Source organism: Schistocerca serialis, chromosome 11, assembly GCF_023864345.2.
Source record: "Schistocerca serialis cubense isolate TAMUIC-IGC-003099 chromosome 11, iqSchSeri2.2, whole genome shotgun sequence".
Classification (NCBI taxonomy): Eukaryota; Metazoa; Arthropoda; class Insecta; order Orthoptera; family Acrididae; genus Schistocerca; species Schistocerca serialis.
In genome coordinates this window covers 37,098,136-37,119,535 of record NC_064648.1, presented here as the reverse complement: position 1 = coordinate 37,119,535, position 21,400 = coordinate 37,098,136, and the positions used below count along the sequence as shown (strand labels likewise).

General features: G+C 42.4%; 1 protein-coding gene across 5 annotated transcripts in view; it reads right to left on the bottom strand.

Moving 5' to 3' along the window:
* The window catches only part of LOC126426776 (uncharacterized), a 156,069-nt gene that overhangs the window by 12,508 nt on the left and 122,161 nt on the right, over window positions 1-21,400 (bottom strand). For all 5 annotated transcript variants that reach the window (XM_050088772.1, XM_050088771.1, XM_050088769.1 and 2 more), the window contains one exon: window positions 10,288-10,325. In XM_050088772.1, the coding sequence (XP_049944729.1) occupies window positions 10,288-10,325 (38 nt within the window). The remainder of the gene's footprint in view (window positions 1-10,287; window positions 10,326-21,400) is intronic.

Below are 21,400 nucleotides of genomic sequence, written 5' to 3'. Positions count from 1 at the left end.
TATAGGCCATCTAGAGGAGACCTTCCTCGCCTCCCAAAATGCCGAACCCCTCGTCTGGTTCACGTTCGTCGAAGATATCTTTACTATATGGACTCTGGGTCGAGATACTCTATCCTCAATGGTTCACAACCTCAACACCTCCTCTCACTTACACTACGCCCGGTCCTACCCAATCCCGCACGCTACTTTCGTGGACGTCGACCTTCTCCTCTCCGATCACTCCGTCCTCACCTCTGTCCACATTAGAATCACCGACCACCAATAACACCTACATTTTGACAGTTATCATCCCTTTCGTGCTAACAAATCCCTCCCGTACAGCCTTGTCAGCTGGGGATGGCGTATTTGCAGGGACGAGAACTCCCTTGCCCAGTATGCTGAGGGTCTTACCACGGCCTTCACAGACAGCCACTATCCCCCCAGACCTATTCTACAAATAGATTTCCCATACCAGGGTGTATACGTGGACAAGGAAAAAAAATTTCCCGGATTTCCCAATTAAAAATATACTTTCTCCTGGGTGAAAATACACCTTTCCGTGTTAAGTGACAGTATACTCTTCCTCGACACTGTAAAACTCATCAATCCTTTGAATGTTTATGGTTTTATATACCGACGTAGAATTTCCCAGCACCTTAGAAAACGAAACTCAAGGGGAAAAACAAGTTTTGAAAGACCCTTGATGTGCAGCAACATGTACGGTGCATATTTTCGTATTACGAAGGTATAAATTTGAATTCCACTAAACACCGCACGTCACTTTCTGAAACATTGAAATCGAGAATGCGATGCGCTTTTGTAAGCCAGTCACAGCTCGTGTCACGTCATCTCACCAGCTGATGACAGCACGGGACACGTGATGTAGTCAGCCAATAGCAACATCACTCTTAAGTAGTGCGAACACACAAATAAGAAAAGTTAATGGTTTAAATTAATGTACATAGCATTCACATATAATATTGGTCTCTAAGATTAATAAGCTGGAAGAGAAGCTAAGCTTCCACATATAATGTTGATCTTTTTTGCGCGTGTTACAATTTTAAGATACATCACACAAATGTGCCAGTAACATTTTTAATAACGACATAAATGTCTGATCTTCTGGGCTCAAAATTCTTCCAAATGGTGGTCCTCAAAGAGTTGATTTTTAAATGAGAGTCAAACACTCTGTGATTTAAGAAATTCATCGTACATTCTCGAACATAGACCATCTTGCGTAAAAGGAAATTTGCTCTGAATATATACCGTTCGCAATATTTTCCCACGACCTGTTACAAACAGGTTCGTTTCAGCAGTTGCAAGAGAGCGCCAGATAACAGGCGTCACCGCGCTTGCGTAGCTACGATGACACAGGAAGCCCACATGTTTGTACATGTAAAACATTAAAAGATCTTACATTATGGCATAAAAGAAACAATACATCAGAGGATGATTCAAGAGCATCGGAATTTCGTGAACCATACTAAAATGCATAATTCGTATGTCCAGATTCGGATGTAAATTTTCATGGAGTACCAGTACTGTATTATCTCACGTTCAGTTCTTTATTATGGCATAATGCCATACGTGCACTCGAAATGCAGCAAATAGTTGAAAGAAACCAATAGAGTGAAATTTAACCCTCGGTTTCAAATAAACTGACTGCCTCAGAAGAAAAGATTAATAAAAGCCTAATCTCTTTAGCAAACTGATAAAAATAATTTCACTGTTCTGCAAGGCGATTAATGCTCGACTGTCAGAAAGTTGGAAATAAAATCTGAAACTAGTAACATATATTTGCCTTCTGTAACTATGCGAACATATTTTAATTCATTTGATAGCTCCCGGCCTCAAAAATCCGTTTTATCATTTAACCCAAGTGCTATAAACGAAGAGGAAACAACAAAATCACTGGTCACGTGGTCACGGGTCACATGGAGACGACACACCTCCCCACCATAACTCAGACTGCACTGTGCATCAGCTCCAGATCTACTATATTTCCGAACCGAGGCAATACTAGATAGTGGCGCCAAGCCACACTTCTGTAACCAGAAGCGGGAGAAGGTACTACTCAACTACTCACACGCGACTCAACTGCGCACGTGCAAGAGCCCGCCCGCAACTGCTCCAACGAATCTACTTAACACAGTTGTCACGTCACGCACACGGGAGGCAATTTGTTGTTATGAAGCATTGCATAGTCTTCCTAAAGCCTTTGACACACTTTGCTGTTGGCAGATGCTTGTATGAGAACTGTGTTTTGTTGCTGTATACGGCGCATTTCCTTTGCAACTTAAGTTTCATTTTCGTTTTTATTTTCTCTCTTTCATGTTTTGTTGCTGCAGTATTATTCTGCAGTAGCGGGATACAGTAATATCCTTTGTCAGAGTATTGGTTCCTACCAGTCAAAATCACAAAAATTTAACTGAAAATTAAAACAATGAAAAATTCCCGGAATTCTAAACAATTCCCAGGTTTCTCCCGGTTTTCTCGTGGATGAAAAAATTCCCGGGTTTTTCCCACATCTCCCGGTTGTCCCAGGTCGTATACACCCTGCATACCATTTTCCTTCACACCCCCAATCCTCCCACCACCCCCAAGAACCAGCTATAAAGGGGTGAGGGATATCCCACTCGAGATCTTTCCCACCCCTCCTAAAATGGCGTTACGTCGCCCACCCTACCTCCACAACATCCGAGTCCGACCCCTTGCCACAGGTACCGTATCCCCGTGGAAGTCCCAGGAGCCAAACCTGCCTAACCCACCCACCCAGCACTTCCTATTCGTCCCGTCACAGATTTATCCTAGCCCAGCATGGCCCGGCTGCCCGTGAAAGCAGCCGCGTCATTCAGTAACACTGTCGCAACCGCTGCACGGCTTTTTATACCGGTGTGCCTACCGATCAGTTGGCCACCGGGACGAATGCCCGTCACCAGACTGTGAGCTCTCTCTTTCCCCACTCGTATTATGCTATCCATTCCCTTTGCCCAGACTGCTGCTTCTACTCTCCTTTTCTGACGAAGGCTTTGTGGGAGAGCTAATGTGCAATTGCATTTTTACTGTGCCGTTTACAACTTAACGTGAAATCTTTACAGTTTCATTAGCAATCTAGCTTTTTCTTATAGTGTCAAAGGGATAAATAGGCAACAACTTGCTGACACTGACTGAATGAGTGCAATTAAAACAAAAGGGTAGCTTTCAGATACGAGGTGCTAAGGGCATCGCACACACGAGATGCTCAATTTAATTAATGAAAGGAGTCAACACAAAAATATAGCAAACAAAAGGCAATGCAGATATCTAAACAATGAGACTGACAGAGAGTCCATAATAACTACGGAGAAATGCAAAGCTTTAGAAGCCCACACGAGTACAGGAATGACAAATACCAGCTGTACCGAGATTAAAAACATCTTTGAAGGAAAAAGGTGCAGCTGTGTGAGCACCGAGAGCTAAGATGGCAAGCTGGTACAAAGCAAATAAGGGAAAGCTGAAATGGGAAGGGACTACAATGTGTGATCGAGAAGAAAAGAGAATTTTTTAATTTTGCTGGTTTTTTATATAACACTCCCAATTTTTTTTATCTTGTTGGGACACATGTTCATGACATATGTTTGCATTATCAATTGTTTTCAATATTTAGTTTACAGTTGACAGTAGAAAACAGTTATACTTGTTTTTGAGTGCTCGGTGAATTTTTACTTGGAAAATGATGGATCAACGATTTTGCGTTAAATTTTGCTCGAATAATGGAATAAAGTGCATTACCACAATTTTAATGTCGACTGTGATTTTTGAAGAATGTACTGCAAGTAAGACAAGAGTTTACCAGTGGTACGAACGTTTTGAGGAGGGGCAAGATGTTGAAGATGACGACCATCCCGGATGCCCTAGCACATCAATTACTGACGAAAATGTGGAAGAAGTAAAGTACACGGTTCTGGAAAATCACAGAGTCACCATCAGAGAGGTTCTGAGGATGTCGGCATATCCTTCACCTCACGCTAGGTAATTTTTTCAGATGCTTTGGGCACGAAACATTTAACAGCAAAGTTTGATCCAAAACTGTCGAATTTCGACCAAAACTGATTAATAACAGTAACTGTGATTGTTCCACATTTGAAGATAATGGTCTCTGTAATGTGCACTTACGAATCTGTATTGCTTCTGTGTCAAAATTTATATCACTGCAGGCGATCAGTACGAGTCGTTCACACACATGTGGAAGAGAAATGACAAAATATTCCCTCTCTTACATTGTCTAACCCTGCAGTGCAGCACTAATTACTCCTCTGCCCCTCAGGTAAGCAGCCAACTTTACTTTGCACTATGACTGAAATCACCGACATTAATTAAAATTAAGTGTCTCTTAAAATTTTACTGTCTCTCTAACTATTTTTGTTTGTTATTCGGCAGGAAAGCTACACTCTTAAGAAGCTCTTAATGTTAGCTGGTGTTTCTGGATTCAGCTGTTAACTGCTAGATAGATATTATTATAAAAAACTCGATTCGGGTTGCAGTTTGGCTACCGCCAGCCAGGAGTGTAGCACTGTACAAAAGTGAAATGTGGACAGTACCCATTTCAGATGGTGAGTGAATAGAAGCTTTCAAAATGTTGTACTACAGAAGAACGGTGCACGAATGTTATACGAACAGGAGAAACAACTAACGAAGTGGTACAGAACCTAACTGGAAATAAATTAAACTTGTGGGGAATTGCCAATTTTGAAATGGAGGGAAGTGTGATGGGTAAAAATTGCAGAGGGAGACGAATACACAAATACGGTAAGCGAGTTCGAGTGGCTGTAAGGTGCAGAAGTTCTGCAGAGATGAGGTGACTCGCACACTACAGACTTAAAAATAAAAAAGTTGGAACTTCATAACAAAATGTCGACCAAAATACACGGTGCCAGATCTTCGCAATTCGTTATTAGTTTCTCTCTGTTTGAAATGCTTTTCTCCTCTGCCACTGCATACTGAATTAATGAATAACCACTCCAGCTGCTCAAATGATGTTCTTTAGTCCAGAACCAGTTTTGGATTTTATACTGATTAGTTTTTCTCACAACAGCAGAATTTACATATCCACTGAAAAATGGCACCAATATTGAAGGCAAATCTGGTCATGGACTAAAACAAAGAGTTTTTAGTGACTGGAGTGGTTATTCATTAATTCTTACTTTGTATACATCTTAGACAGTGACAGTTATCAAACCGAGGGTCCTCCCAACGTTAACAAGCAGGCTGCAGAAAGTATCAGCAACTGAACAACTGATTGTCCCCCCTTCATCTCTGCTCACCCTTGTCCGTCCTTTCCAATCTTTCTCAACTTATTGCGCTTCCTCCCCAAGCGAGGAACAAAGTTCTGAGAGTTGTGATAATGCTGCCACTTTCGTATTTGTCTATTGGCAGCACTATACGTTTTGCCCCTCTACGGTTAGTACCAGCCACAATCCCGTCTCCGAATTTATTAATTAAATTTTCCATTCCGACAAAGAGGATGTCTCTTTAAACTCCACCCGAGTCGTGATTAAACTTCATTTCCGTGCTAGTGAACAGAAAATTGTGCAAACTGTGTTTAGGCATTTTTGGTGAGACAGAGTAGTATCGATATGAGGTACTACCCAAAATATTTGAGAATTTCATTGCACCAGTCAGACCAGTAGCAGTACGACATTCTGTCACTAGATGTCCCGAGGTACACATTTCGGTTACTGCGGCACGAAGTTGCGTCATCTTTGGTGCACGCAGTTACGGGGTGCTGGTGTGTATGTCTGCATGTGTTTCAGTGCTTCTGAGAATTGTGAAACAAATAAAGTGAAGGAGCAACTGATTTGTATCAAATTTTGTTTCAAGCTGAAGAAAACTGCAGCTGGAACTCACAGCATCCCGTCAGAGGCATTCGGTCAGAGTGCACCGAGTGAAGCAAACACATTTGAGTGGTTCGAGAGCTTCGAGGGAGGCCGAGAGTCTGCGGAAGATAATGAACACAGTCTCGAGATGTACAACAGTAGAAATGATCGTAAAAGCGTGTGATGTGATTCACAAAGACCTAAGGCAGATAATTCGTGATGTTTGTAACACACTTGGGCTGTTGTATGGTACATTTCATTCAATAGCTAGAACGCTATATGAACTGTAGCCATGTTTGTCCCTCACCTTCTCAGTATTGACCAATGAAACCTCCGCAGGTGACAAATCTCGGCTCTACTCTGAAGAGAAGCAGCAATCGTCACAATGGAAAACACCACCTTTTCTGAGGCCGGAAAAAGCTCGACAAGTTTGCAGCAACATACTGTCAATTCTGATCATTTTTGTTTTGACATTCGGGGAATAGTGCATAAGGAGTTTTGTTCCACATAGACTGTCAACAGACAGTCGTACTGCGAGGTTTTGAGGGAACTGTGGAAAATGTTCAGCGCAAATGGCCCGAGTTGCGGAAAAGGAAAGACTGGTCAGTGCATCGTGACAATGCACTCGGGTATACCTCATTCACTGTGAAGGAATTCCCGGTCAAAAACGTCACGGGAACAGTCCCCCACCCTCAATACGTGCAAGATGTTGCCCCGTGTGCCTTCAAACTGTTCCCCGAGAGTAAAATCGCATTTAAATGGCAACACTTCGGCTGAATTGAAGACATCGAATTAGAGTCCCAATGGGTCCTGAACATCCTTTACCCTGCAGACCTACAGGAGTGCTTATAAATATGCAAACAATGCTGTGATCATTGGACACAGGCCTGAGCTGACGACTTTGAATGTGACAGAAGACTTGTGTCTAGTTTCCTGATTTTTACACTGAAATTCTCAGATATCTTGGGCAGCACCTCGTATTTGTGATTATCTAATTAACACCCACTTATCTTGTTACACAGGAGGGGGAAAAAGCTCAAGTCACAACTGCTATTGCAGTGGCCACTGAAGTGCTGCAATGTCACCACCTGAGCCACAGCGTGCGACCACTGCAGCAATAGTGCTGCCAGGCAGGTACTGACCTCCTGCTGAGGTCGTGCGATGCAAATTCTGCATTAGTGAAAGGTAATGAAGAAGCTGTCAAATCACAGTCTCCAACCTACGCTTTGTTCAGTCTGAGGAAGTTTCTGGACATTTAACAGGGATGACTGTAGAGAGGGCCAGTTTATTTTAGTTAATAGGGCAATGAGATAATGGAGATTCTATGACAGAGAGATTCCAAGAGACACTGTGGCTTAATGGATATGTCACACTACAATGGATAAAACATAATTTATTTCTGTATTCGACAATGTTGTTGTTGTTGTTGTTGTTGTTGTTGTTGTTGTGGTCTTCAGTCATGCGACTGGTTTGATGCAGCTCTCCCTGCTACTCTATCCTGTGCAAGCTTCTTCATCTCCCAGTACCTACTGCAACCTACATCCTTCTGAATCTGCTTAGTGTATTCACCTCTCGGTCTCCCTCTACAATTTTTACCCTCCACGCTGCCCTCCAATACTAAATTGGTGATCCCTTGATGCCACAGAACATGCCATACCAACCGATCCCTTCTTCTAGTCAAGTTGTGGACCAAACTCCTCTTCTCCCCAATTCTATTCAATACCTCCTCATTAGTTATGTGATCTACCCATCTAATCTTCAGCATTCTTCTGTAGCACCACATTTCAAAAGCTTCTATTCTCTTCTTGTCTAAACTATTTATCGTCCACATTTCACTACCATACACGGCTACACTCCATACAAATACTTTCAAGAACGACTTCCTGACATTTAAATCTGTACTCGATGTTAACAAATTTTTCTTCTTCAGAAACGCTTTCCTTGCCATTGCCAGTCTACATTTTATATCCTCCCTACTTCGACCATTGTCAGTTATTTTGCTCCCCAAATAGCAAAACTCCTTTACTACTGTAAGTGTCTCATTTCCTAATCTAATTCCCTCTGCATGACCCGACTTAATTCGACTACATTCCATTGTCCTCGTTTTGCTTTTGTTGGTGTTCATCTTATACCCTCCTTTCAAGACAGTGTCCATTCTGTTCAACTGCTCTTCCAAGTCCTTTGCTGTCTCTGACAGAATTACAATGTCATCAGCGAACCTCAAAGTTTTTATTTCTTCTCCATGGATTTTAATACCTACTCTGAATTTTTCTTTTGTTTCCTTCACTGCTTGCTCACTATACAGATTGAATAACATCGGGGAGAGGCTACAAACCTGTCTCACTCCCTTCCCATCCACTGCTCCCCTTTCGTGCTCCTCGACTCTTATAACCACTATCTGGTTTCTGTACAAATTGTAAATAGCCTTTTGCTCCCTGTATTTTACCCCTGCCACCTTCAGAATTTGAAAGAGAGTATTCCAGACAACATTGTCAAAAGCTTTCTCTAAGTCTACAAATGCTAGAAACGTAGGTTTGCCTTTCCTTAATCTTTCTTCTAAGATAAGTCGTAGGGTCAGTATTGCTTCACGTGTTCCAACATTTCTACGGAATCCAAACTGATCTTCCCCGAGTTCGGCTTCGATCAGTTTTTCCATTCGTCTGTACAGAATTCGCGTTAGTATTTTTTGCTGTGACAACAATATAATTCACAATAATGAAGGTGGAAAAACACGTAACTTGAGCAAATGAAGTAGTAAAATACACCGATGGAAAATAAACCTCGACACGAAGGAGGAGTTGTGCGGCATAAGTAAAAGTTGGTAGGCACGTTTCTACACCTGAAAGACAATGTCTACTCAAATTTCATGCTAGTTGCACAAGAATGTCACTATAAGTGCCACTATGAGGACGGAAATCCAGTTTGCTTCAAATATACACTGCAACGGTCGTGAGCCTAAGTCACCTTTGACACTGGACGTGGTGAACTGATGCTAGTCGAGAATGTCTTTAAGGTGACAAAGATGCCATTATTAACATTTCACTGAGTTTAAATAAGGTCAGATAATAGGACTATAAGAAGGTGGATGTTCCTCCTGCCACACTGCAGAAAGACTCGGCAGGAATGCAGCCACTGTACACGACTGCTGGCAGCGGTAGTCACGGGAACGTGCGGTCGCAAGAAGTCCAGGTTCCGGGCAGCCGTACGACGCTACTGCGAGGGAAGACCACCGTGTTCGGCAATTGGCTCTGGTGTATCGTATTGGATTTGCAGTAGCCATTTGAACAGCAGTTGGCACCACAGTGAAACAAAAAAGTGTTACAAATCAGTTACTTCAAGGACAGCTCTGAGCCAGACGCCCAGTAGCGTGTCTTCCACTGACCCCAAACTACCAGCCTCTGCAAGTTTAGTGGTGTCAACTGAGAGCTGGTGGGTGGGCAGGATGAAGGTCAGTTGCGTCTCACTGCCAGTGTATGACAGCAGGACAGCTTTCGTGATTATCCTGCGCACCCTGACTGCAAATCTGTGCGCCGATCTGTTAATTCTATCTGTTATGCTGTCATTCTAGGAAGTGTTTTCCAACAGGATAACGATCGCCCACAAACCACTGTCGTAACCCGACACACTCTACAGACTGTCGACACGTTGCCTCGGCCTGCTTTGTCACCGGATCTGTCTCCAACCGAACGCACAGGACACGTCACCGGACGACATCTCCAGCATCGTCCCCGACTGACGTTAACTGTCCCCGTATTGACCGGCCACGTGCAACAGACGTGGAACTCCATCCCACAAACTAACATCTGGCAGCTGTGCAAGATAATACATTCACATTTGTGCACTTACAGTCAACATTCTGGAGGTTACACCTGTTATTACATACCAGCATTTCACGTTTACAATGATTTTTCTTGCACTTACATTAACCTGTGATCTTGCAATGTTAACCACTTAACTGTGTTAGCTACACGCACGTATTCCTGAAATTTCATTACTGTGTATTAATTACTTTTCGGTCTTGCATTTTTTTCCTCTGTCAGTATATTACCTTCATTTGGTGTTAGGAAAATTGAGTTTTTTCGCCATTAACTTGGAATGTTGGTAACATTTCAAATGTCACTAGATGGAATTAACACTATCTGCTGAAAACATTAGTTTATTTCATTTAAAGAGTACTGATGTATACCTATCACGATGACTTTTCACAGCAGAATAAGAAAAAAATGGTTCAAATGGCTCTGAGCACTATGGGACTTAACATCTATGGTCATCAGTCCCCTAGAACTTAGAACTACTTAAACCTAACTAACCTAAGGACACCACACAACACCCAGTCATCACGAGGCAGAGAAAATCCCTGACCCCGCCGGGAATTGAACCCGGGAACCCGGGTGCGGGAAGCCAGACCACTACCACACGACTGCGAGCTGCGGACAACAGAATAAGACCTTACCCCCTCAGTTCGAATTCTCCGTTCATCGGCGCAGCTACCTGAAACATCAGATGACGCAATTAAATTTCATAATACACAAGCTCAACTTTAATACAAACCATTACAATATCTATATATGAAGGTAGTATCTGTTCCCGAAAGAAGAGATACCGTGCAGCTTCTTTAGAATGAAATGATAATTAGATCGACACCCTAGCTGCAAACAGGCATTGATATATCATTGGGGACATGTTGAAAATGTGTGTCCTGACCGGGACTGCAACCCGGGATCTCCTGCTCAGGTGCACTACAAATGTGGTGGTGTGGACACGTCAGGAATGTCGGTCTCACGGGGAGCGTGCAAGGGATAAGTCCCTGCAGGTACACTATCCTCTGTGCCCTCGGTGGCTCAGACGGATAGAGCATCCTCCGTGTAAGCGGGAGGTCCCGGGTTAGTCCCGGTTGGGGCACACCACACACTTTCGACATGTCCCCAATGATATATCAACACCTGTTTGCAGCTAGGGTGTCAATTTAATAATCATTTCATTACAATATCTACACTTGCATACACAAATTCAAGCGAGAATGTATTTGTTACTAGAACAGATCTATCAACAGTAGAGGTTAATTATGGCACTGCAATGTAACAATATTAATAGCGACCTCAGACATTTCCCAGATTGTGCAGTTATTGACAATGAAGTACTGCCTTAAATTAGCCGCACAAATATTACATATTTCACAAAATGGAAAATCATAGTATCCTATAAGTGCAATATCAATGAGACAACTGCAATTAGTCAACCTATATAAATAACTGGATGTAAGAATTTGTAAGGACATGAAACAGAGCAATCACATACGGTCAGGCCAGCCAACACATCAGTTCATTGGCAGGACACTGGTGGAATGGGATCACTGACATAGGAGTGCTTACAAATCATTGATGTGACCTACTTTCGAATACTATACAAGTGCGTGGGGCCGGTCCCAACTAGGACTGTCTGAGGAAACTGAACGTATACAAATATTCCCCTGACTCGTCATAAGAGTCTCACATAAATGTTGAACAACTTGACTTTCCAGGTGCATGAAGAGATTTGATAATTACCCCACAAGAACGTATCTACAAAGTCTCAAGACTTTAGGAATGTACTACAACGCCCTACACATCGCTCTTGTAGGAACTGCAAAGACAAGATTTGATTAATTACAGTGTGCACAGAGGTGTTTAACCAATTACCCTTCCTGCTCTCCCTACTTGTACACAAATGGAACAAGAAGTCCCAATAACTGGTACAATTTGTAGTATCCTGTCATGCACTTCACAGTGGTTCGCAGATTATTTATGTAAATGTCAATAGAGGTTTCTGTGAAAAGATCCAGTTACACCCCTGAAAACAGCTTCTTTGAGTTTTTAAGTAATTCTTACACATACAGCCACATTCCACGGATGACTATGAACTACATGGCACATGGCACTTTCTACTGCACTATATACTAAGATTACTTCTGTTCCACAGACAGAACACAGGAAGACCAAGTGCTCGTACATCTCCGTGTGGACTATTTCCCTATATTATTTAGATAGGGAAAGATATGTGGGAAGCAGAAGAATATTTGTAGATGCTGTCCAGAATGGCAGTTCTCGACATCCTCTCACAGTAGGTTGTAGCGAAATGTACCGTGTCTTTCACCGAGTGTCAATCGGACGAGATTTTTCTGTACGTCTGTTTTACTCTGTCACCAGTCAAACGTGCCTACAGCCATTCGAAGCCCCCTTCACTGTATAAGCCCAATGTTGCCTGTTAGTGTGCTGTGATGTAGACATTTTGTCATTATTCCAGTGTGAGCCATACATGAGTTTTATAAGCTATCTGTTTCACGGACGAACTGCAGTTTCGCCATATTCCTTCGTGCAGAAAACCATTTAGAAAAATTGAAATTCTATCCATTCCACATACTGACATACTATAATGGGCAGTAAAACAAAAGACAGATGGAAAAAGTAAGTAAACTATTGAGTATTTCAAAAGTAATCATCATAACTGTTAATACATTTCTCCCGCTGAGAGACGTGACAGTCAATGCCTTCGTGGACAAATGTCGGCGGTTGCCTAAGGAAGTACGACTACAGCCAGGTGTGACCTCTTCATCTGAAGCAAATCAACAGTCACACGTAATGACCCACATTCTGCCGAGGTCGTTTCAACCACGCTGCAGAAGTTTCGCTGGCAATCCCTTACACATCCTCTGTACTCCCCATGCGATTCCATATTTTTGGAGCCACGAAGAAAGACATTTGTGGCTGTCAATTTCCTTTGGACTAAGAGGTGCACACCCGAGAACAATCACAGTTTGATAGGTACCTGAAAACGTTTTTCCGTGAAGACACTGACCCTCTCGTCTCACAGTGGGATAAAAGTGTCATCAGTTATGGCAATTACTTTTGAAGTAATAAACAGTTTACTAACTTTTTTCCAATCTGCCTCATTTTCATTTGACTGCCTATCATGCAAAATGTAATTACCATAAAAGGAAAACCAAACAGTGACAGTCCCTGCATCACCCGTAAAGAATCGGTCTACAGCCAGCACACAAGACCACACACTTATGTAGACCTCGACTCCAAACAATGGTTTGGGAAAAGATGGTCGTTTTGAGGAAGCACACAGTGAAGTTTGAAGAAAATCTCATAAATAATATGTTCCGTGTACAAAAAAAAAGAAAATGGCTCTGAGCACTATGGGACTTAACATCTGAGGTCATCAGTCCCCCAGAACTTAGAACTACTTAAACCTAACTAACCTAAGGACATCACACACATCCACGCCCGAGGCAGGATTCGAACCTGTGACGCGACCGTAGCGGTTGCGCGGTTCCAGACTGAAGTGCTTAGAACCACTCGGCCACCCCGGCCGGCGTTCTGTGTACAACCAATGTGATTTTTGTTTCCAGATAAATCATTTTTTCACATGCATCTACTATAAAGACATACTTATGGTAAATTCTACCCAAACTTTTAATTCTTAAAAGTTCGTCAATGGGTCGTTAACATAGCTTACTTGCAAACTGAGTGCACTTAACACAGGTTAGCACAGAGTTAACACAGAATACTTGCTGGTTGAATTAACAAAACATTACTGAAAAACCTCTACAAAATACAAATTTAGGATGTCCCAATTTTTTCAGTTTTTTACACTAAGATTTATATTAACAATTTTTGCTATAAAGAAGTATACAATCTCAATACAGAATCTCAAATAATAGAAAGTCCAGGAGGGAATAACAACAACAGGGAAGGTCAAACAATGGAAACTTCAGATAGGGATATCAGCTATGCAGGAAAGGAGAGATCACTACTTACCGTATAGAAGACACATCAAGTTGCAGACAGGCACAGTTAAAAGACACTTACACAAAACTTTCAGCCACAGCCTTCATCAGCAAAAGAGAAACAGACACCACGCACGTTCACAAGCACCTCTCACGTACGCCTCACCACCACCTCCAGCAGCTCGGCCTGTGCCTGTCTGCAACTAACACATCATCTTTACAGTAAGTGGCAGTCTATCTTTTCCTGCATTGTTAACCACAGGAAAAAGATAGATTCTTACTTTCCACGTAATGGAGGGGTCGAGTCACAGGCAGACACAGTGAAAAAGTATGCTAGAACTATCCAGTTTCCGGACTACGTCCTTGCACACACACCGTAACTGTCCTCTTTAGACAGTAAGGCCTGACTGAAAGTGCATCTAAGATGGGCAAAAAATGATGCTCCCTCAGACAATATTGCAATATCCACACCATAATATTGTGGTTCCTGCAAATTATTAAAGGTTTTGGAGCAGCAAATGGTGCGAAACTAATTATTTACGTATATTAACGCATTTGAGGCGATATTGGTGGTTATATTGAAAGTTTGCTACATTAGTTGTTATATTAAATATAGAAACCGCTATCTTGCATACTTCCCACGAATTTGCGTACTTAAAGATTGGGGCTGCAGCCTGGATAGTCTTGGCTCTGATTTGGTAGTTACAGCTATGCCTTTAAAAATGTAAGGTCCAGACTATCTAACCTTGGCCTAATGAAAAACAATGCCCTGTATTGAATTATTGCAGAAGGAAGAAGTGCTGCAGGATGCACCCTGGGTCAGAGGTGGGGATGTAAAGTTACCATTAAAATACTCTAACAATAGTCAAAGCGCGAGCTAAGAAACAAATTTAATTTAAATGCACAGTGTAATAGGCAGAGTACGGAAAATACAGGACAAAAGGCTGTTAAAACAAAACACAAACACGTGGTGATATTGAACGAAGAAAGTGCCATACAAATGGGAATTTTGTTATAAATTGGTTTGAATTGCACTGAATTTATTTCAAAGATAACAGATGTGAAAACTGAAGGCTCTTAAACATGACTGCTAACATGTGATGGTAATGAAGTGGAAGCAAGTGCCAAACAACGGAAGGCACCGAATAAAGGCCAAGTCACATTGGCTGCCACATCATTTCCTGTCAAAACATTCAGAAATGCATTTCAAATGCTGGCAATACAAGAAACAATTATAGTAACAAAACAAGGTAATAATTTTCACATAATCACATTCAATAAGCAACAGACACTACACCTAAACTGAGGATAGGGTAAATGTTTAACGGGTATAAAATATAGTCAACAATTTCAGAGCCCATTCCTCTGTAGCTCATTGGAGGCATTTTTTCCACTAGAATGAACCAGTATCTAAAAGAGGACCAGATGAAGTAGCAAATTGTATAAAGATATATTTTGAAAACAATGACATCAAAGATGAAGTAGTAATAACGTATTTGGGCAGTTGTTGCAGACAAAACGAGAACTGGATGTTAGTGGGATTTTGGTTGTACGCGTTGAAGTCGGTTCATTTCAAATGCATTGAACACAGCTCTCTTCAGGTTGTACACAGCATGTTGCCCAGAGAGTTTATAAATGTGATGACTGGGGAGAAGTTCATAAAACATTCAAAAACAAAGTCATTCCAGTTGACACAAATTACTCGAAGGTTTTTCTACAGTTTCTCTGCACTGAAACATTTATTTTGCAAACCTGAAAGAGTGAGTAATTAACTGAAGTTCAGCATAGCAAAGTGTCTGAGACTAGTATTTTGTGTCGACCTGCAACAACCTACTCTGACATTGTTTTGTGATATGTACAATGACCCTCCCCCCATGAACCATGGACCTTGCCGTTGGTGGGGAGGCTTGCGTGCCTCAGCGATACAGATAGCCGTACCGTAGGTGCAACCACAACGGAGGGGTATCTGTTGAGAGGCCAGACAAACGTGTGGTTCCTGAAGAGGGGCAGCAGCCTTTTCAGTAGTTGCAAGGGCAACAGTCTGGATGATTGACTGATCTGGCCTTGTAACAATAACCAAAATGGCCTTGCTGTGCTGGTACTGCGAACGGCTGAAAGCAAGGGGAAACTACAGCCGTAATTTTTCCCGAGGGCATGCAGCTTTACTGTATGATTACATGATGATGGCGTCCTCTTGGGTAAAATATTCCGGAGGTAAAATAGTCCCCCATTCGGATCTCCGGGCGGGGACTACTCAAGAGGATGTCGTTATCAGGAGAAAGAAAACCGGCATTCTACGGATCGGAGCGTGGAATGTCAGATCCCTTAATCGGGCAGGTAGGTTAGAAAATTTAAAAAGGGAAATGGATAGGTTGAAGTTAGATATAGTGGGAATTAGTGAAGTTCGGTGGCAGGAGGAACAAGACTTCTGGTCAGGTGACTACAGGGTTATAAACACAAAATCAGATAGGGGTAATGCAGGAGTAGGTTTAATAATGAATAGGAAAATAGGAATGCGGGTAAGCTACTACAAACAGCATAGTGAACGCATTATTGTGGCCAAGATAGATACGAAGCCCACACCTACTACAGTAGTACAAGTTTATATGCCAACTAGCTCTGCAGATGACGAAGAAATTGAAGAAATGTATGATGAAATAAAAGAAATTATTCAGATTGTGAAGGGAGACGAAAATTTAATAGTCATGGGTGACTGGAATTCGAGTGTAGGAAAAGGGAGAGAAGGAAACATAGTAGGTGAATATGGATTGGGGGACAGAAATGAAAGAGGAAGCCGCCTGGTAGAATTTTGCACAGAGCACAACATAATCATAACTAACACTTGGTTTAAGAATCATGAAAGAAGGTTGTATACATGGAAGAACCCTGGAGATACTAAAAGGTATCAGATAGATTATATAATGGTAAGACAGAGATTTAGGAACCAGGTTTTAAATTGTAAGACATTTCCAGGGGCAGATGTGGACTCTGACCACAATCTATTGGTTATGACCTGTAGATTAAAACTGAAGAAGCTGCAAAAAGGTGGGAATTTAAGGAGATGGGACCTGGATAAACTAAAAGAACCGGAGGTTGTACAGAGATTCAGGGAGAGCATAAGGGAGCAATTGACAGGAATGGGGGAAACAAATACAGTAGAAGAAGAATGGGTAGCTTTGAGGGATGAAGTAGTGAAGGCAGCAGAGGATCAAGTAGGTAAAAAGACGAGGGCTAGTAGAAATCCTTGGGTAACAGAAGAAATATTGAATTTAATTGATGAAAGGAGGAAATATAAAAATGCAGTAAGTGAAACAGGCAAAAAGGAATACAAACGTCTCAAAAATGAGATCGACAGGAAGTGCAAAATGGCTAAGCAGGGATGGCTAGAGGACAAATGTAAGGATGTAGAGGCCTATCTCACTAGGGGTAAGATAGATACCGCCTACAGGAAAATTAAAGAGACCTTTGGAGATAAGAGAACGACTTGTATGAATATCAAGAGCTCAGATGGAAACCCAGTTCTAAGCAAAGAAGGGAAAGCAGAAAGGTGGAAGGAGTATATAGAGGGCCTATACAAGGGCAATGTACTTGAGGACAATATTATGGAAATGGAAGAGGATGTAAATGAAGATGAAATGGGAGATATGATACTGCGTGAAGAGTTTGACAGAGCACTGAAAGACCTGAGTCGAAACAAGGCCCCCGGAGTAGACAATATTCCATTGGAACTACTGACGGCCGTGGGAGAGCCAGTCCTGACAAAACTCTACCATCTGGTGAGCAAGATGTATGAAACAGGCGAAATACCCTCAGACTTCAAGAAGAATATAATAATTCCAATCCCAAAGAAAGCAGGTGTTGACAGATGTGAAAATTACCGAACTATCAGCTTAATAAGTCACAGCTGCAAAATACTAACACGAATTCTTTACAGACGAATGGAAAAACTGGTAGAGGCCAACCTCGGGGAAGATCAGTTTGGATTCCGTAGAAACATTGGAACACGTGAGGCAATACTGACCTTACGACTTATCTTAGAAGAAAGATTAAGGAAAGGCAAACCTACATTTCTAGCATTTGTAGACTTAGAGAAAGCTTTTGACAATGTTGACTGGAATACTCTCTTCCAAATTCTAAAGGTGGCAGGGGTAAAATACAGGGAGCGAAAGGCTATTTACAATTTGTACAGAAAGCAGATGGCAGTTATAAGAGTCGAGGGACATGAAAGGGAAGCAGTGGTTGGGAAGGGAGTAAGACAGGGTTGTAGCCTCTCCCCGATGTTGTTCAATCTGTATATTGAGCAAGCAGTAAAGGAAACAAAAGAAAAATTCGGAGTAGGTATTAAAATTCATGGAGAAGAAATAAAAACTTTGAGGTTCGCCGATGACATTGTAATTCTGTCAGAGACAGCAAAGGACTTGGAAGAGCAGTTGAATGGAATGGACAGTGTCTTGAAAGGAGGATATAAGATGAACATCAACAAAAGCAAAACAAGGATAATGGAATGTAGTCTAATTAAGTCGGGTGATGCTGAGGGAATTAGATTAGGAAATGAGGCACTTAAAGTAGTAAAGGAGTTTTGCTATTTGGGGAGCAAAATAACTGATGATGGTCGAAGTAGAGAAGATATAAAATGTAGGCTGGCAATGGCAAGGAAAGCGTTTCTGAAGAAGAGAAATTTGTTAACATCCAGTATTGATTTAAGTGTCAGGAAGTCATTTCTGAAAGTATTCGTATGGAGTGTAGCCATGTATGGAAGTGAAACATGGACGATAACCAGTTTGGACAAGAAGAGAATAGAAGCTTTCGAAATGTGGTGCTACAGAAGAATGCTGAAGATTAGATGGGTAGATCACGTAACTAATGAGGAAGTATTGAATAGGATTGGGGAGAAGAGAAGTTTGTGGCACAACTTGACCAGAAGAAGGGATCGGTTGGTAGGACATGTTCTGAGGCATCAAGGGATCACCAATTTAGTATTGGAGGGCAGCGTGGAGGGTAAAAATCGTAGAGGGAGACCAAGAGATGAATACACTAAGCAGATTCAGAAGGATGTAGGTTGCAGTAGGTACTGGGAGATGAAAAAGCTTGCACAGGATAGAGTAGCATGGAGAGCTGCATCAAACCAGTCTCAGGACTGAAGACCACAACAACAACAACAACATGTACAATGACTGTGAGGAATTGGTTTTCCTATTGAAACGTGAAAGGCCTTCGAGGAGTAAGTCATTAACGGACGTATTTGAAACAAAATAGGGTGGTCCACTTTCTCTTAAAGACAACAAATTAAAAGACATTCTTTCCTGTTTGACAATATTGTAAAAGAATAGTTGCTACTCACCATACAGCGGAGATGCTGACTTGCAGAAATGCACCACAAAATGACTGTCACAAAATAAGCTTTCGGCCAACAAGGCCTTTGTCAAAACACACACACACAGAGTGCAAATACAACTCAAATACCACAGTAGCTGCAGCTGCACTATGAGCACCAGTGACAATGCATGATGGGAGAGGCAACTGGGTGGGGGTAAGGAGGAGGCTGGGGTGGGGAGGGAGAGATGTGGCAGGGTAGGGGTGGGGGACGGTGAGCGCTGCAGTCAGGCCTTTTTGCCCAAAGAGGACAGTCGTGTGTGTGTGTGTGTGTGTGTGTGTGTGTGTGTGTGAGAGAGAGAGAGAGAGAGAGAGAGAGAGAGAGAGAGAGAGAATGTATGTGTTTGTTCTGTTTCTGATGAAGGTTGATGTCTTAGGACAACTTTTTCTTTTTTTCACGGTGACTCAAGAATTGATCTAGACTCTGGGCAATATAAAATTAATTTCCGTGTCACCAGAATTTTATTATTTCATAGCTTGACAATACAATCAAATAAATGTAACAATACTGTAACAGAATCAAGCAAACAAATCATGTTACAGACAAAAGCACATTATTTTTCCAAACATGTCACAAGTTTTAAACTGATATCATACACAGTTTATTATGTACCGCAGCATTTTCTTCATCAGACTTTGTGCACAGCCTTACCATTCACATAAGTAGATCAATTTCACTCCTGCCAAATTTCCCAAACAAATAAAAAATCTAGCAATTTACTTCCTCTCCTCCTCCTCCTCCTCCTCCTCCTGATCCTGTCAGTGATATGATGAATTGCCTTCTGGCTAGAAGGGATACACAGCAGGGATCCATTTTAACAACCACCTCCAAACCTCTCTCACATCCCCTCACAGGTGAAAAACCCTGTCTCGCAGTCCTACTACACTTACTCCACCCTCCTAAACTCACTCCCACCACCACACAGAATCCCGAACCTAAACAGACATAAAAAACAGTCACAAACCTTTCCTCCACAAGTCTTAGCCCCGCAGAAATATCAGTCCTTTCCAAAGGCCTCACCTTTTGCCCCACTCCCAAATTTTATCATTCAGGACTTGTGAAGGACCTTCTCTCACTCTTCTGATCCTACAGTGGGAACACATTTTCGCCACCAACCCTATCAATCAGACTCGATCAAAGACCAATGTTGAGCTCTGTCTGACTCAGTTTACTCCTCCATCCAACTGTGATTCACCCCCCACTGCCTCCCCCCTCCCCCTGCCAAATTACCCCGTTAACTTTCCAGAATTTCTGAACTTCGAAACTTGCCTCACCATCGTTCCCCAAATCCCTCAACATGCAAACTAACCTTACATCTGCAGAAAGAACTGCAGTCCACCATCTAAAACCTGATCTCAACCTTATAATCCTACCAGTGGATGAAGGCTCCACCACAGTTATTTTGAACCACAAGGATTACCTGGCACAAGGACTCCACCAACTGCCAGATACTTCCACCTACGAAGCCTGCCACAGTGACCCCATTCCAGAAATCCAGCAGGATCTCCAGTCTCTCCTCAAATCTTAGGCCCATCCGAGAACTTCTCCCCAGACCCCATTTCTATCCTCATCCCTACCACTCTCCTACATGTTTCCTAAAGTCCATAAATCCACCCCTCAGGACGCCCCATTGTGGCCGGTTACTGTGCCCCAACTGCTCTCAAAGACCAACAACTTCTAGCTGTAAACTGCCATTCTATATAAAAGACACCAGCAATTTCCTCCACTGAACCTCCACAGTTCCTCACCCTTTAGCACTCGGTGCCCTGCTCGTCACTATTGATGCCACCTCCCTGTACACTAACATCCCTAATGCCCGTCGTCTTGCCACTATTCGAGACTAATTTTGCCAATGCCCGACAGATTCCAAACCCTCCTTCCTAGTCTCCGTGACCAATTGTATCCTCACCAACAATTACTTCTCCTTTGAAGGCATTACCTACAAACAAATCTGTGGTATGGCTATGGGCAACTGCACGGCACCATCCTGTGCTAATCTATTCGTGGGCCGTCTAGAGGAATCCTTCCTAAAACCCAGAATCCTAAACCCCTCACCTGGTTCAGATTCATTGATGACATCTTTGCTATCTGGATTGAAGATGAGGACACCTTATTCACATTCCTTCAGAACCTCAACAACTTCTCCCCCATTTGCTTCACTTGGTCCTACTCAACCCAACAAGCCACCTTCCTAGATGTTGACCTCTACCTCAGAGATGGCTACATCAGTACCTCTGTCCATATCAAACTACTAACCATCAGCAATACCTCCACTTCGACAGCTGCCACCCGTCCCATACCGAGAAGTCCCTTCCGTACAGCCCAGCCACCCACGATCGTCACATCTGCAGCGACGAGCAGTCCTTCTCTAAATATACCGAGGGTCTCACTGAAGCCTTCACGGACCATAATTTTCCTCCC